The 12,890-nt window shown below is 64.2% G+C and overlaps 3 protein-coding genes across 3 annotated transcripts in view; 2 read left to right on the top strand and 1 right to left on the bottom strand.

The window, feature by feature from the left end:
* Positions 1-1,570: 1,570 nt before the first annotated feature.
* Positions 1,571-2,393, top strand: EMIHUDRAFT_113093 (hypothetical protein; the record flags this gene model as incomplete). Its single annotated transcript, XM_005783210.1, has 3 exons — positions 1,571-1,650; positions 1,713-1,818; positions 2,262-2,393. The coding sequence occupies 3 exons, from the start codon at positions 1,571-1,573 to the stop codon at positions 2,391-2,393; spliced, it is 318 nt and encodes a 105-aa protein (XP_005783267.1).
* Positions 2,394-4,861: 2,468 nt separating this feature from the next.
* On the top strand, positions 4,862-10,485 carry EMIHUDRAFT_232454 (hypothetical protein; the record flags this gene model as incomplete). Its single annotated transcript, XM_005783209.1, has 18 exons — positions 4,862-5,098; positions 5,180-5,569; positions 5,651-5,730; positions 5,790-6,156; positions 6,228-6,303; positions 7,083-7,537; positions 7,605-7,697; positions 7,756-7,844; positions 8,027-8,072; positions 8,291-8,525; positions 8,601-8,791; positions 9,178-9,220; positions 9,383-9,429; positions 9,654-9,686; positions 9,767-9,796; positions 9,860-9,932; positions 10,159-10,258; positions 10,341-10,485. 18 exons carry the CDS (start codon positions 4,862-4,864, stop codon positions 10,483-10,485), a joined length of 2,730 nt encoding a protein of 909 aa, XP_005783266.1.
* A 2,045-nt stretch (positions 10,486-12,530) lies between these two features.
* EMIHUDRAFT_113091 (hypothetical protein) overlaps positions 12,531-12,890 on the bottom strand; it is a gene marked incomplete at both ends in the record, with an annotated part of 2,577 nt that continues 2,217 nt past the window's right edge. The window contains one exon of the mRNA XM_005783208.1: positions 12,531-12,788. Within this exon, the coding sequence (XP_005783265.1) occupies positions 12,531-12,788 (258 nt within the window). The remainder of the gene's footprint in view (positions 12,789-12,890) is intronic.

Genomic DNA, 12,890 nt, shown 5'->3' with positions numbered 1-12,890 from the left:
CGCGTCCTGGGGAGGGTACATTTGTTGCGCGCCGGAGACGAGACTGGACGCCGCTGAGATCGGAGATCAAGCTCTGGCAGGTGGCACGTCGCTCCGTTGACGCCGACGTGACTCACCCGTGCAGATCACATCAGGACACGGTCTCGACGCGCTCGGTACGACGCCTGCGACCCGTCTCGGGTCAGGTGGCACGACGCTCATCGCGCCTACCAGCGCTGCCATACAGGTTGCCACGACGAGGTCGAGCACGCTTCTATACGCTCGCCGAGCCTTCCTTTCCATCCCATTAGGCAGCCTGGGAACGGTGGCGGTCAGAGGCAAAGCCTGCGAGGGGCGGTGGAACCACATGTCGCGGCTACTGCCGGCTCGACGCCACGATAGCCTCCGAAGGCTGACTTTGCGGCACCATCATCGGACGATGTCGACGAGTTGGGTCGCTCTCGCGGTAGCAAGATGACCTCTCTTCCTAGGAGCATCGGCCATGGCCGCAGGGAGCGCGGGGGAGGGCGCTGGAAGCAACACGGAGCTCCGTTGGAGACGTTTTCAAGATTAGCGTGTCAGAGTGAAATGGCACTAGCCAGTGTGTTATATATATATCAAAAGCTTTTGTTATATATTATATCAAAAGCTTAGGCCCACAACGCCCTCTCTATGTTGGGTCAAGGGCGCCTAGAAGAAGGCGCCGCCCCCCCCGAAGAGGAATCCCACCCGTACCCCGAGCCCCCGTCGAAGAGCGCGTCGAAAGCGTCGTCGCCTTCGTCGTACTCCTCCGCGTCAAAGCACCGGACCGGCTCCCCCCCCGGCCGTGCTCCCTTGCCCAGCGCATCTGCCGAACATGCGCACGCTGCTGCTCGCGCGCCATCTCCTCCGCGGCGCGCGGCGTCCACCCGGTGGACGCCAACAGCGACTCGAGCGTCGCGCGATAAGTCGCCTCGCCTTCCTCGCGTGATGCCACCTCGCCCGCCTCCTTCGCCACCGCCTTCTTCCCACGCCTTTTGTAGTGCCAGTCCGAGCCAGTCTGCTGTACAGGGGCTTGCACAAACTGTAAAATTCTTCCCACGCCGCGATAGCTTCTGCCGCCGCTTGCTCCAGTGTGTTTTCCCAGTCCGCGCCAGTCCGCGCCCTTGTCGTGCCAGTGTGCTGTGAGAGAGCCTTGTACCCAATCGTGCCGCGATGGCACTGCCGCCGCCGTACGTGTCCGCCCTCGTACAACGCACCCGCCTCGTCACGCGGCGGATGTAGAGCTCTACCAGCTCTACAGCGCTCCAGAGCGCTCTACATCTCTACAGCTCTACAGCTCTACACTCTACATCCTCTACACCCCTCCCCCTCACTCAGCGCGGCGTATTTTGGCCCCTCAAGTTTATCAAGCTCTCCTCGCGCAAGGACGACTCTTCTGACACCCGCACTCCGATCATTTGCCGCCAAGTCATGTCTCGTTGCTCAGCTCCACGGGGGCGGGGCGGGGCTGAGCGGGGTGGATCGGGTCGGGGCGGGGCGGGGCGGGGCTTGGCCTGCACAAGCCTTTCCGGCAAACAAAAGGGAAATCAGTCAGAGGGTCCCCAGCAAAATGGCGGGGTGGCGGCTCTACGGCCTCGACAACAGGCCAGAGACTCCCATGGACGCGACCACCTATCTGCGCGTCCAACTGTGCGGCCTCACCGCACCGGCGCACCCTTTCTCCCCATCTCAGACGCTCACTACTCTCGCAGATCGTTCGATGCTGCTGTGCCCATGCACCTCGACGCCGCGCGATTCCTGCTCGCCGTGACGCGCGCCCGCGTGGCGCTGACCGGCGACGTCGGCGCTGCTGATCCGGTGAGCGATGCATGTACGACACACGGACGATGTTGCTTGTGCATCGGCACACTCGCACTTCCTTCACTCAGGTCGCGCTGGTCCACTATGACCACGAGCGGCTCGAGGCCACCCTCCGCGTCCCCGAGCGGCGCGCTGCCGCCGACGCCACCGCCCACCGCCGCGTACCGCATCCACTGAGACTGCTTTTCACCGCCTTCCTCATATGACCTTTGGCGAGCCTCCCTCGGAAGCCGCAACGCCACTCACCGCCAGCCCAGCCTCGTCTCGTGCACCCAGCCCCGTGCCCACAGGGCGCAACCCCAGCCCTGTGCCCACGGCGCTGCGCCTCCATCGCGCCCCGCAGGAGCGCGGCACAGCTACGCAGTGCGCTCACGGTGGGTGTGGCAGCACCGCGCCCTTGCCGCGAGCCGCATCTCCTCACCCCGCGTGTGCGTGAGCAGGTGCTGCGGGAGGTGGAGCAGGCCGCCTGCCGCGCCAGGGTGCTAGTGGAGGCGTCTTCGCTCGCCAGCCTCGCAGCGGACAGCAGGGGCTTTCTACGCAGAATGGCGGTCGTGGCAGAGAGCGAGAGGTGACGCAACTGACAGGGTTATTCTATCGGACTTATACGGAATGTCGTGTGGAGCGGAGACTACGCACATATAGCAGCGAGTTACATATTGACGGCGCTCATCACGGTTCACGGCGTACGAGAACACGAGCAAGCGGAGCGGGACGAAAACGAAAAAAAAGCTGAAGGGTGCGCGCGCGCGGTCCCGACGCGTGTCTCGTCACAGCACTTGGAGCTCACACACGCGAAAAAAACAGTCCGTCACACACGACACACCAAAAACATGGACTCAGCGCGCCACGCGTACCTGGCACGACACAAGCCGGTGGTGGCAAAGCGCGAAGGGGCCTTACAGTGGGGCTGATGCTTGTCCGGTCGTTCAGGTCTCCTGCAGAGTATACTGTTGAAAGCCGCACACACGCCGCGGCGCTGTGGCGGTCGCAGCGGCGGGGAACGTGTGGCTGTGCCGGAGGGGAACTGAATACCTCAGTGGGCACGGTCTTTCTGCAGCGCTGCAGCCGGTCGATGCTGCCGGGTCGGGCCACGCCGCGCTCATTCTGGCCGTGCATGTACGGGTGGGGTCGGGCCAACTGCTCAGCTGATGGCACACGTCCATTCGCACCGGTTTGCATGCCGTACACCGCGCTGGATCTGGATGGATGGGGGCGCTGGCGGTCGCTGCATCCACCGAGGCCGCAGCCTTCACCATCAGTATAGCCAGCACGCGCCTGGCAGAGCGGTGGTGTACCGCGCGCAGAAGCAATAGCGCGCCGAGCGCAATGGTGGCAACGAGCCCTTCGGCGGCACCTCCCGACGCGCGCGACACAGCGGAGAGCGGCTCGGGCATGGACGGCGTACGGCGCGAGCGGGGCTCCGGCGGGGCCCGACGTGCACGCGCGGCTGCAAGTTGCCCGTCGCCCGGGAACGAAGGCGCGTCAACACACCGGCCCGGGGGGGCGTGTGGCTGGGTGTTTCTTGCCGACCCGCTGTGTGGAAGCCTGGCGAGTAGAGGCCCCGCCCACCCAGGGTACCCTCTCCGAGGACCCATTTGGAGACTCTCGGCTCTGCTCCATTTGGAGACTCGCCATTTGGAGACTCGCCGGGGCTCTGCTCCAAGAGACCTACCTCGAGAGCGCGTGCGTGTGCCTCTACTCGCCCGGGGGCGGGCCCCTGCACACAGCTGGGACGACGGCATGGAGTTGCTGGGGGGCTGCTGTGGAAAGAATTTGTGGAACGAATTTTACAACGGCCAACGCTCCCTCTCACGACACTGGGCACGGGAATGGCGCGCACTGGCACCAACACGCTGTGGAAAAAAGCTTTCGTCATTGCTAGCGGCATTGTCTGTCGCTGCTCGCCCCTGCACCAGAGAGAGAAAAGGTCGGCGCGCCACCGCAGCTCACCGATGGAGCTTGCGGAGCGGACACCAGCGAGGGAGGGCGAGACGATCGAGGGGTCCCGTACCATGCGGAACCGACCCTATCCAGTGCTCAAGTGCTCAAGAGAGAAAACTCATCCAGGGTGAGAGTACCTCGACGCTCGACAGTCAGTCGCGCGCCTTGCGGGGGGGAACCTCTTAGCGCCATCGCCATGGTGCTGCAAGCAGCGCCGGACGACGACGGCTTACCGCCTCCCGATCCCCCTCGGCACACCTCCGCTGCTTAATGTTTGAGAGAGAGCTCTCTTCTCAATGTTTGACGACTCGAACCCGTGAAGCTTCCCCGTGTGTGCGCGGGTTACCCCGCACACGGGTCAGCCTGCCAGCCACGTATCCACGCCAGCGTGGTCCGCGCGCATGGCATACAGGCGTTCGCCAGACAGCGCGCAGGCTAGCCCGCAGAGGCTAGGCGACCGGGGAAGGACAAGGGCAACACGTCGTCACCAGCCGTTGGCGCGCAGAACGGGTCTGCGGCCCCCGGCTGGGACGAGTGCGCGACGCGGGCGAACCGCTCAATATGGCCGGCAGCTCGCGCTGCCGGCGGGTTGGTTGGGGAGAACCGGCATGGGGAAAGCCGGCCTCCCCGGAGGGATTGCCCCCCGGAGAGGGCCCCCAACGTCATAGTGCCAACTTCCCACCTCTCCACAGGAAGGACTCACAACAAAACAACAGGACTCAACAGGTGGATCCACAGGCTCTTGGGCCCCTTGCAGGGCGTGTATCTTGGCACCTTGGCGTACGCAGTTGATTGAATGATGGGAGGTGATGTTTTCTGGAAGAAAGAGTCGTCGTTCGAACGAAACAAACTGCGTGCGGCGAGGACCAACGGGCGATGGTGGGGCGCCGGGAAGGGGGGAAGACGTAAGAGTGTGAGGCTCTTTCGAACATAGCACGGTTTGCTTTGGGGAGCGCGACCGATTTTAATTACAAGGGTGCTTCTTATGTCTAGCACGCGCCAGTTCGCACCTGTGTCGAGCCTGTCTGCTGTGAGAGAGAGTTCTTTTGTTTAAATTCTTATGTTGGTAAAATCCATACTCTACTAAGTCCACGTACACATGCCACGCCTAGTCGCGCTGATCCTCACAGCGGCGGGTCGCGCGAACGCCAATAAAGCACTGCTCGAGTTTGTGCTCGGAGGACACCGCGGCTCGCTCGCGTCGTGGCAGCTTCACCTGCCAGCTGCGATTGGGTTTGGCATCCTCTGTGTTTGCGGCTGGCTCACCGAGGCTCAGCAGCAGGGTACGCGCATAGTCATGGTCATCGCATTTTGCCTCGTCATCGCGTTGAGCACGGTCTGTCTGGAGGACAGCTGCAGCTCTCCCGCTGCATACACAACCACGATCAGCCAAGTGTCGGCGTCGTACGTGTGGCAGGGCTACGTCTTCATGTTCTTTGCGCTGTCGATGTCAGCTTACATCGTCATCGAGCGCCTCGACTTTATGCAGATGTGGCGCATCTACCACACAGGCGTGCTCGAGATGGGACTGATAAGCAAGCTCTTTCGTTTCCGCGCGTACAAGCTGGTCGCAGACGCGGTGCGGCGGGATGGTCCGGAGCAGAAAGGGTCAGCACGCCACAGTGTCACCACAGGGAAGGTGATGGCCGGCGAGGTGACTTGCTACGAGCTTGTCCGGCTCGCCGCGCAGGCTTTAGTCCGGCTCGGCTGCTCCCTAACCGTGCTGACGGGGGTGCTTCCAGATTTCGTGACCAACTGCGCGCTGCAGCCCAACTCAACATATTGCTCAGGAATGGAAATCATGCATGTGAGAGCTCACCCCAGTTACCCTTCTCTGTGTTTCGTGGCCCGACAGTTGTGCACTGCAAACGCTGCGCACTGCTACCAGGTGCTCCACCTCGCCGGCGTGCAGGGCGGAACTATGCTCACGCTGTTGGGCGTCGTGGCGGAGACGGCGATGATCTGCAGGTCCGTATCGTGATGTTGTGGCCGACCCTTCACTCTGTCGAGTCTTTCCCCGCCTTTAGGGAGAAGCGGGCGCGGGGGTGGCGCCTTTGCGCGGCGGCGGCGCTCATCTTTGCCGCGAGTGCCGTCTGCTTTGGCTTTGCTGTCGCCTTCGTCAGCGTCAAGGGCACGGTGAGCAAGCCGCTCATTCACGGCTGCATCAACTACGAAAACGAGCACGCGTGCGAGGGAGCTCCCGAGTATGTCCCCGCCCGATGGTTCAACCTCTCTTTCGATCTTGAGCCCTGGCCGTGCGTGTGGCTCGGCGCCACTGCGGACGTCGCCGAGAGCGCTTGCCAGGACCCCCATTGCAAGGACGGCGGGCGGCTGTACAACAACCAGTGCTCGATTATCTATGAGTTCCACACACTTTTCTTCTGGCTCGTCTCGGTGCGTGCGTGCGCTATCGTCTGACGGCCCCTAGGAAAGTGGCTCCCTGAGCTGGCGCGCACTTCTGTCAGGTCAGCTGCTACCTCTTTGTCGTGCAGAAGGTCGAGCTGTGGGATGAGTTCTGCAGAAAGGGGCCGGACGGCGGCGGTAGAGGGACTGCGGCTAGGAGTACCGCGTCTGGGGGCAGTGCCAAGCTCAGCGAGAATGAGCTCGTCTGAAAGACCGCGCATCGAGCGTCGTCCGTTCCGTATGGGTTTCAGCATTTGTCAGGCTTTAGTGATAGTGTAGTGCACACGCACGCACACACACACACACACCACCACCACCACCACCACCACCACCACCACCACCACCACCACCACCACCACACCACACCCACACACCACAAGAATCTATGGTTGTTTTCACAATTACCTCCTCTGGGAAAAGTTATTTGGACCACCCCGGCTTCCGGACATCGGCGAACGATTGGACGGTGCCTCCAACTGAGGTCTGAGCCAAATGGAGCCCTGTGGGGGCGCAGCTGCGAGCCTAGCTCCAACTGATCCAAGCTCGATAGATGAATGAACCGAAACGTTCATCCCTCTGGTTTTTGTGTGAGTGAGTACACACACTCACACACACACTCTCTGATTTTCAGTTTCCACACCGGATTTTTTTTGAGCTAGCCTTCGTTGTTAATTAGGAACAAGCGAAGGCACACACAACATGAAGCCAAACACACGATTGCACGCACCGCACCGCACCCCGCACCCGCGCCCGCCGCCCCCCCCACCGCCCCGCCTAGGTGGGAAAGATGATGAGGAGATGGCGCGAAGAAAGAGAGATTTTTCCGCACGCAATTTTTTGTTTTGATCACCTCTCTCGGTTCACGCCACGCCCCCGGCACCTGCACCTGGCACACGCGAACACTATGCTCGCCGCAGCATCCATGCTCAGCATCGCCAATACCGTCACTCACGTGATTGGAGGGGATGGCCTGGACTTCTGGACCGACGACTCAGGCTATTGCAAGACAATCGTGGGCGAGTCGGAGGGCGTGCACCGCCCGGCAGGATTTTCTCGGCTCCACACGGCCGTCGGCGACCGCCTCTCCTTCACATTTTCGACACATCACGACCTCTGGAGCCTCGCCTCGCTCGAGGCCCTCGAGGCGTGCGACTTTGCCGGAGCCACGCTACTCGCCAACAGAATGGGCGGCGGCGGTTGCGACGACGAGGCTGACCTGGCCTGCATGGAGGCAGCGACGCCGTTTGTGCTCCGCGTCAACAATTCTGAGAAAGACCTGTACCTCGCTTGCAACGTGAGCGACCACTGCTTCAATGGGCATTTACGCCTCGTCGTGCTTATGAGTGAAGAGCGGGGCAGTCGTATACCGCCGGTGGTGCCTGATTAGGCAGCGCCTCGTCGTGCACACGCATGAGCAGCGGCCGCTGCCCCCGCGCGAGGTGGTGGTCCCCCTCTGGACCGACGACGCCGGGTACTGCAAGCCTCTCCCGCAGGCCTTAATCGCTGGAGAGCACACATGTGACTCCCGGCTGGTGGGGGTCGGGGGCACGCTCCGTCACCGTGCCCCTCTCCCTCCCTCACTTGTCGCAGGTCTTCCCTTGCAACGTCTCCGACCCAGAGACGTGCCAGCACCACGGAGAGCACCATCTAGCACCGGCGGCGTGGCCGCGCGGCTCGAGGTCGCCGCGACGCCAGCCGAGAGGGTGTCCGAGAGTATAGGCACGCACGGCGTCCGGCCGCACGGCCACCGGCGGGAGGGGGGCGGGCTGGCGCCGATCACCGTCCCTCTCGGCCTCGGCGGTGCTCCTCCGGCTCCTCGAGCGACGTGACAAGTACTCAGTCATTACTCACTGGTGAATAGGCACGAGACGTTCGTCATCCGCTACTCGTCACCACAATATGCGACAGTACATCATACTACTCAATGCTGCTTAGGCACGACGCTCGTCTTCCGCTACTCGACACACCACGACGTGTGGGCTCACCCGTCTGCAGGCGCACGTGGCAACCACAGGATCCACCTTAGGATCCACCTTACAGGAAGAGCTAGCACCGGAGGCAGAGGGGAAGGAGCCTGCCTCTCTCGTGACACGTGAGCGCACTGGCCGTCCCTGCGTCGGCAGAGTCCCTCGTCGCGTGCGACTACGAGGGCGCCCGGCTGCTGGCGGGCCGAGAGCACGGCGGAGGGTGCGAGAACGACGCCGACCTCGCCTGCATCGACGCGTCGGTTGGCTTCCGCCTCCGGCCGCGCAGCGTCGGCAAGTGGTTCCTCTCGTGCTCCGTCGGCACCCGCTGCGCCAGAGGGGGTCTCCGCCTGCTGGCCGACCCATTGTCATTGATCGCAGCCCTTCATACAAAAGGTGCGACCGCGCCCCCGGGGGTCGTGCGTGTCTCGCGAAGCAGCGAAGAGAGCTTGTTCGTGCTCACTCCTCCAGGCGACCACTGCGCCAACGGGCAGACGCTCGTCGTCACTGTCGCCGAGCCGGCCCCTCTTGCGCCGAACGGCCTCTACACGTACGCAGACGTCGACCAGCCCGCCCTCATCCCCTCTGCCTTCCCGCTCTTCGCAAGCAGATTCGCCCCCTACCCGGGCTACTTCGGCCCGCTCGCGTCCGTCTCCGGCCAAGTCAGTCGGCTTGCGGCGCGGGGGAGGCTAGATGCGGAAGGGTCGCCACATTCCGACTAGCCATCGAGAGACTACCGGTGAGAGGTCCCGCGGTGCTCGTCCGCTGTATGGTGCTCGTGTCCCTTGCATTCCCCTCGTCTTGACGCGAGATGCGCTGAATACACGGGGCAGCGCCGGTCGAACAGTACCTTACCTTCCCTTACCGTACCTCGAACAGTGGGCTCTGGTCCATGAATCAACCATGCATTCGCTTCTAGGTGGGAGGAAGCCCGGCAACGCTGACGTTCGACTACTCGTTTACCGGCGCTAGAACCCGCCGCGAGGCGACACCGGGGGTGGGCGATGGAGAGAGGCGCCCACAGCGGCCGGAGACCGAGCGTGAATAGGAGTCGACCCGCTGTGCCGAGAACCGCAGGACGCGCAGAACGCGTGCGGCGTCCACGTCCACGCAGGCGGGCGCCGCGCGCCCCACCGCACGCACGCCGGGCTTTGCACTCTCAACGCCGCGGGGCTGCTCTTTCGGCGATGGGATGCTCACTCCCCCCCGGAAGGGAGGACGCTCGCGTTTACCTGCCCGTGACCTCACCTCAGGCACGTCCTGCTCCGACGAGAGCCTCGTGCTCGGGCACTACTTCAAGGTGCCGAGATCTGGTCCGAGATCGAGATCTGGTCGCCTGCCCTCCTCCTCGGCCACTCCTTCTTCAAAAGAGGCTCTGCTCTTGTCCGGGTTGCTCTTGTGTGTCCTCCGCCCACACACACCCTCCCGTCGCACTCTCGCGGGTGAGCTCGGTCATACGCTCGGGTATCCTCGGGCAACCTCGGGTAGCCTCGGGTAGCCTCGGGTAATCTCGGGTGCCCGCAGGTGTCGTCTGACCCGTGGCTCTCCGTGGCCTACGTCGCGACGGCCGCCCTGACCGGCGAGCGAGTCGGAGGAGGCGACGGCCGCTCAATGAATGGGCCTCCTCACGCTAGTAGGCGGACGGGGCGGCGAACGGCTCGGTCGAGGTGACGACGGGGGGGTCCCTTTCCGATTTTGCCGGCCGGGCGTTTTTTGTGCCCGACCCGCAGGGCCGCAGGATCCCATGCGGGCTTCTTCCCGAGACGGCCGCGTTGGACACCCTCACCGTGTACGAGGAGTTTGGTTGGGCCGGCGCCATTGCCGGGGGCTTCCTACTCGGGGGGGGGGCACTCGCTTGCCTCTCCACAATCCCTCCCCGTTGGGGGTTCGCCCTCGGCTTCCTTTTGCCCGGGGGGGTGCCCCCCCCCCCCCCCCCCTACCTCTCTCGCGCCCTCCCTGCCCCCCCCTCCACCCCCTTCCCGCGCCGCAAGAGTCAGTGCGCACCCCTGACACACGCGCCCCTCGCGAGTCACTTGCGGAGTTGGCTGGGGAACGACAGGCATGCTCGCCACTCCCCTCCTCGTCGTCTGCTACCGCCTCGTCTGCAAGAGCGGCTCCGCCGCACGCCGGTGCGTCGCCCTCTCGTCCCACGAGAAAGAACTCGTACAACACACACACACCCTGACCACCCCTCCCCGGCCATAATCATAGGCACGTCGTCCCTCGGCACGTCTCCCCAAACGTCGTGGAGATCCGCGCCCCGCCGATCCAGCAGCCCAACCCACCCGCCGCCGCGCGGGCCGAGGGCGCCTCGGCTTTGCCCGGCTGGGGCGTGGAGGTGGTCGGGGCGGCGTGAGCCGCGAGAGGGCGGACGATTTGAAGTGGATGAGGTGCACCGCGGCGCGGAGGCGGGCGCGCACGACATTGATGCAACATGGATGCACATTGGCCTCTCCGCCTACCCTGGCTGTTTTGTTTAGACGCAGGCACTGTCCTCACTCTGTTATTCGCCCGAGGGCGAGAGGCCCGAGGCCCCCCGAGGGGAGACCGGAGTGTCCGGATCCGAGCGTGCGAGACTACCTGCGGCTTTACCACATAGACATCGATACATGTGCATGTGCATGTGCATGTGCATGTGCATGTGCATGTGCATGTGCATGTGGAGCGCGCTGCGTCCGGTGTGCGCCCCAAGCTCCCCGACGCCCGAGGCCTCGAGCGGTCGAGCGTATGTCTCGCGTGTTACAGATATCACTTTTTCAGTAAAACACGGCGTCGTCCGTTGCGTTTCTACTTCTTCACCCCCCCCCCCCACACACACACAACACACCTCAACTCTCGTCACTGTCAGCCTTTTCTTTCGAGAATTGGTCCACCTCATCGCATGGAGGCCTCTCATGCGAATCTACAGCCCTACGGGCAACCCGAACCACTCCCACACGCCAATACACGCGCGGCCGGCGCCTCTCATGCCCTTCTCCACGCACACCGCGTGAAAACTGCGCGTACGTCCCCGCGCGCACGCAAACACGCGCAGCGCCATTTCAGAGCTGTGCCATGTGCGCAAGCCCTGTGCTGGCGCCCCATGGCCGTCCCGAGCCGCCCGCACCAGCCACGCGCCTCTCGCACCACCAGAGACAGCCGCATATCCACTCACGCCGCGACGCGCGCGCCGCAGTGCACCCCTCACTGCAGTCTGCGCCCATTGCACAAGCGCCTGCACCTTCTTCAGGCACCATACCGCACCGGAGCGCGACGCGACCGGCAAGACGCTTCACCGCGAGGCGCGCGCGGCGGCACGCCGCGCGCGCAGGCCACCGAGCACGCGCTCCGTTACCCGAGCAGGGCTGCTGTGCAGTCTGCATGCAGACTGCACCGCAGCCCTGCCTGTTCTGAACATTCAGCCCGCGTGCTCCGCACTGCGCCCCTGCCGCCTCGCGCCTGACACGACGCAGATCCTGCACTGCACGAGGCGCGCGCGTGGCACGCTGCGCGCGCGCTCCGCCATCTCCGTTCAGTCTCCGCTGTCCAGTCTGCCTGCTGCCTGCACACAGCACACATGCAAGGCACATGTACATGTGCATGTGCACACGGCGATGCAGCCCGCACCCCGCGACAGTCGCCTGCCTCACGTCGAGCCCGCGCATGCCGCACGCGGTACTGTGCGCACTGTCTGTACGACAAACGGCCTGTACTCTAGTGAAATCATATAATGGTCCCAAAAAGAAAAACGAAAACAAAAACAGCCGAACACCCCGATGGAGAACGCCGAGTGCCAGACCACCAGGGGGCAAGTGTGTGTAGCACCTTCGACCCCGAAATGAAGGTCGCCACGCAAAACCGGGCGCTAGGAGAGGTGAACTGAAGGCTGAGACAACGGAGGCCGAGCCTGAGTGGGCGCCCGCGCGCCCCCACGCAGGCAAGCCTCTGTCCTTCGGCCCACTCCGGCGATCGTCCGTGGGCGGCCGCGGACAACATGGTGCCTAATCAATTCCCCCAACACCCGACCCCACTCTAGGGACAGCAGCGCGCTTCTCATCCCGGAGAGGGAAGGAGGGGGGGGGGGGGGGGGAGATCAGAGAGCCAAGCACGGGAGTACCCCCGATGGACGCGAGTAGGGGGGAAAGCGAGACGAGAGATTCAAGGCGAACTTCATCACCCGTCCAGGAGCCCCGCATTAGGTAGCGACCCCAGGTTCAGAGCTAGGCTTCCCGACAGGGCAGGGAACCCCCAGCGCGCAGGCGGGGCCCACGGTAAAGTAGCCTCGTGCAGTACGCGATACCGAGAGCTGGGGGAGAGGCGCGCCACGCCAAGGGGGACAAGTGACGGGGGGGGGAGAGTAGTGTCTTTCGCAGGTAAAACGCAAATTTTTTTTTCGTCACCGTCAGCATCCTCAGGCTCGTCTCAGCTTCCGCCGCCCCTCCCGCTGCCTCCGGCTCCGCCGCTCCCGGCAGCAAGATCGCCGCTGCCACTGCCGCCGCCACCGCCCGCGTCACGCGCGGCCGGAGGCTGCGGTGGCGGGTCCCAGACGTGCGAGGGCGAGGCGAGCACGAGGGCGGTGGCGGAGAGCGAGACGGCGGTGGCAAAGAGGAAGGGGAGGGCGGGCACTCCCACCGAGCAGCCGAGGCCGAAGAGGTAGCCGTATAGCGTCGGGCCAACCACCTGGCCCGGCGGGCGGGGCGCGGGGCGTGGGGCACGCCACCGCTGAGGGTCACCGCCGAGGCGGGCAGGGAAAGGGAAGGTGACGCGGCGGCGGCGGTGGGG

Source organism: Emiliania huxleyi (genome assembly GCF_000372725.1).
Source record: "Emiliania huxleyi CCMP1516 chromosome Unknown EMIHUscaffold_181, whole genome shotgun sequence".
Lineage (NCBI taxonomy): Eukaryota > Haptophyta > Isochrysidales > Noelaerhabdaceae > Emiliania > Emiliania huxleyi.
The sequence above is the reverse complement of the archived record's forward strand: the minus strand, read 5'-3'. Positions and strand labels throughout refer to the sequence as shown.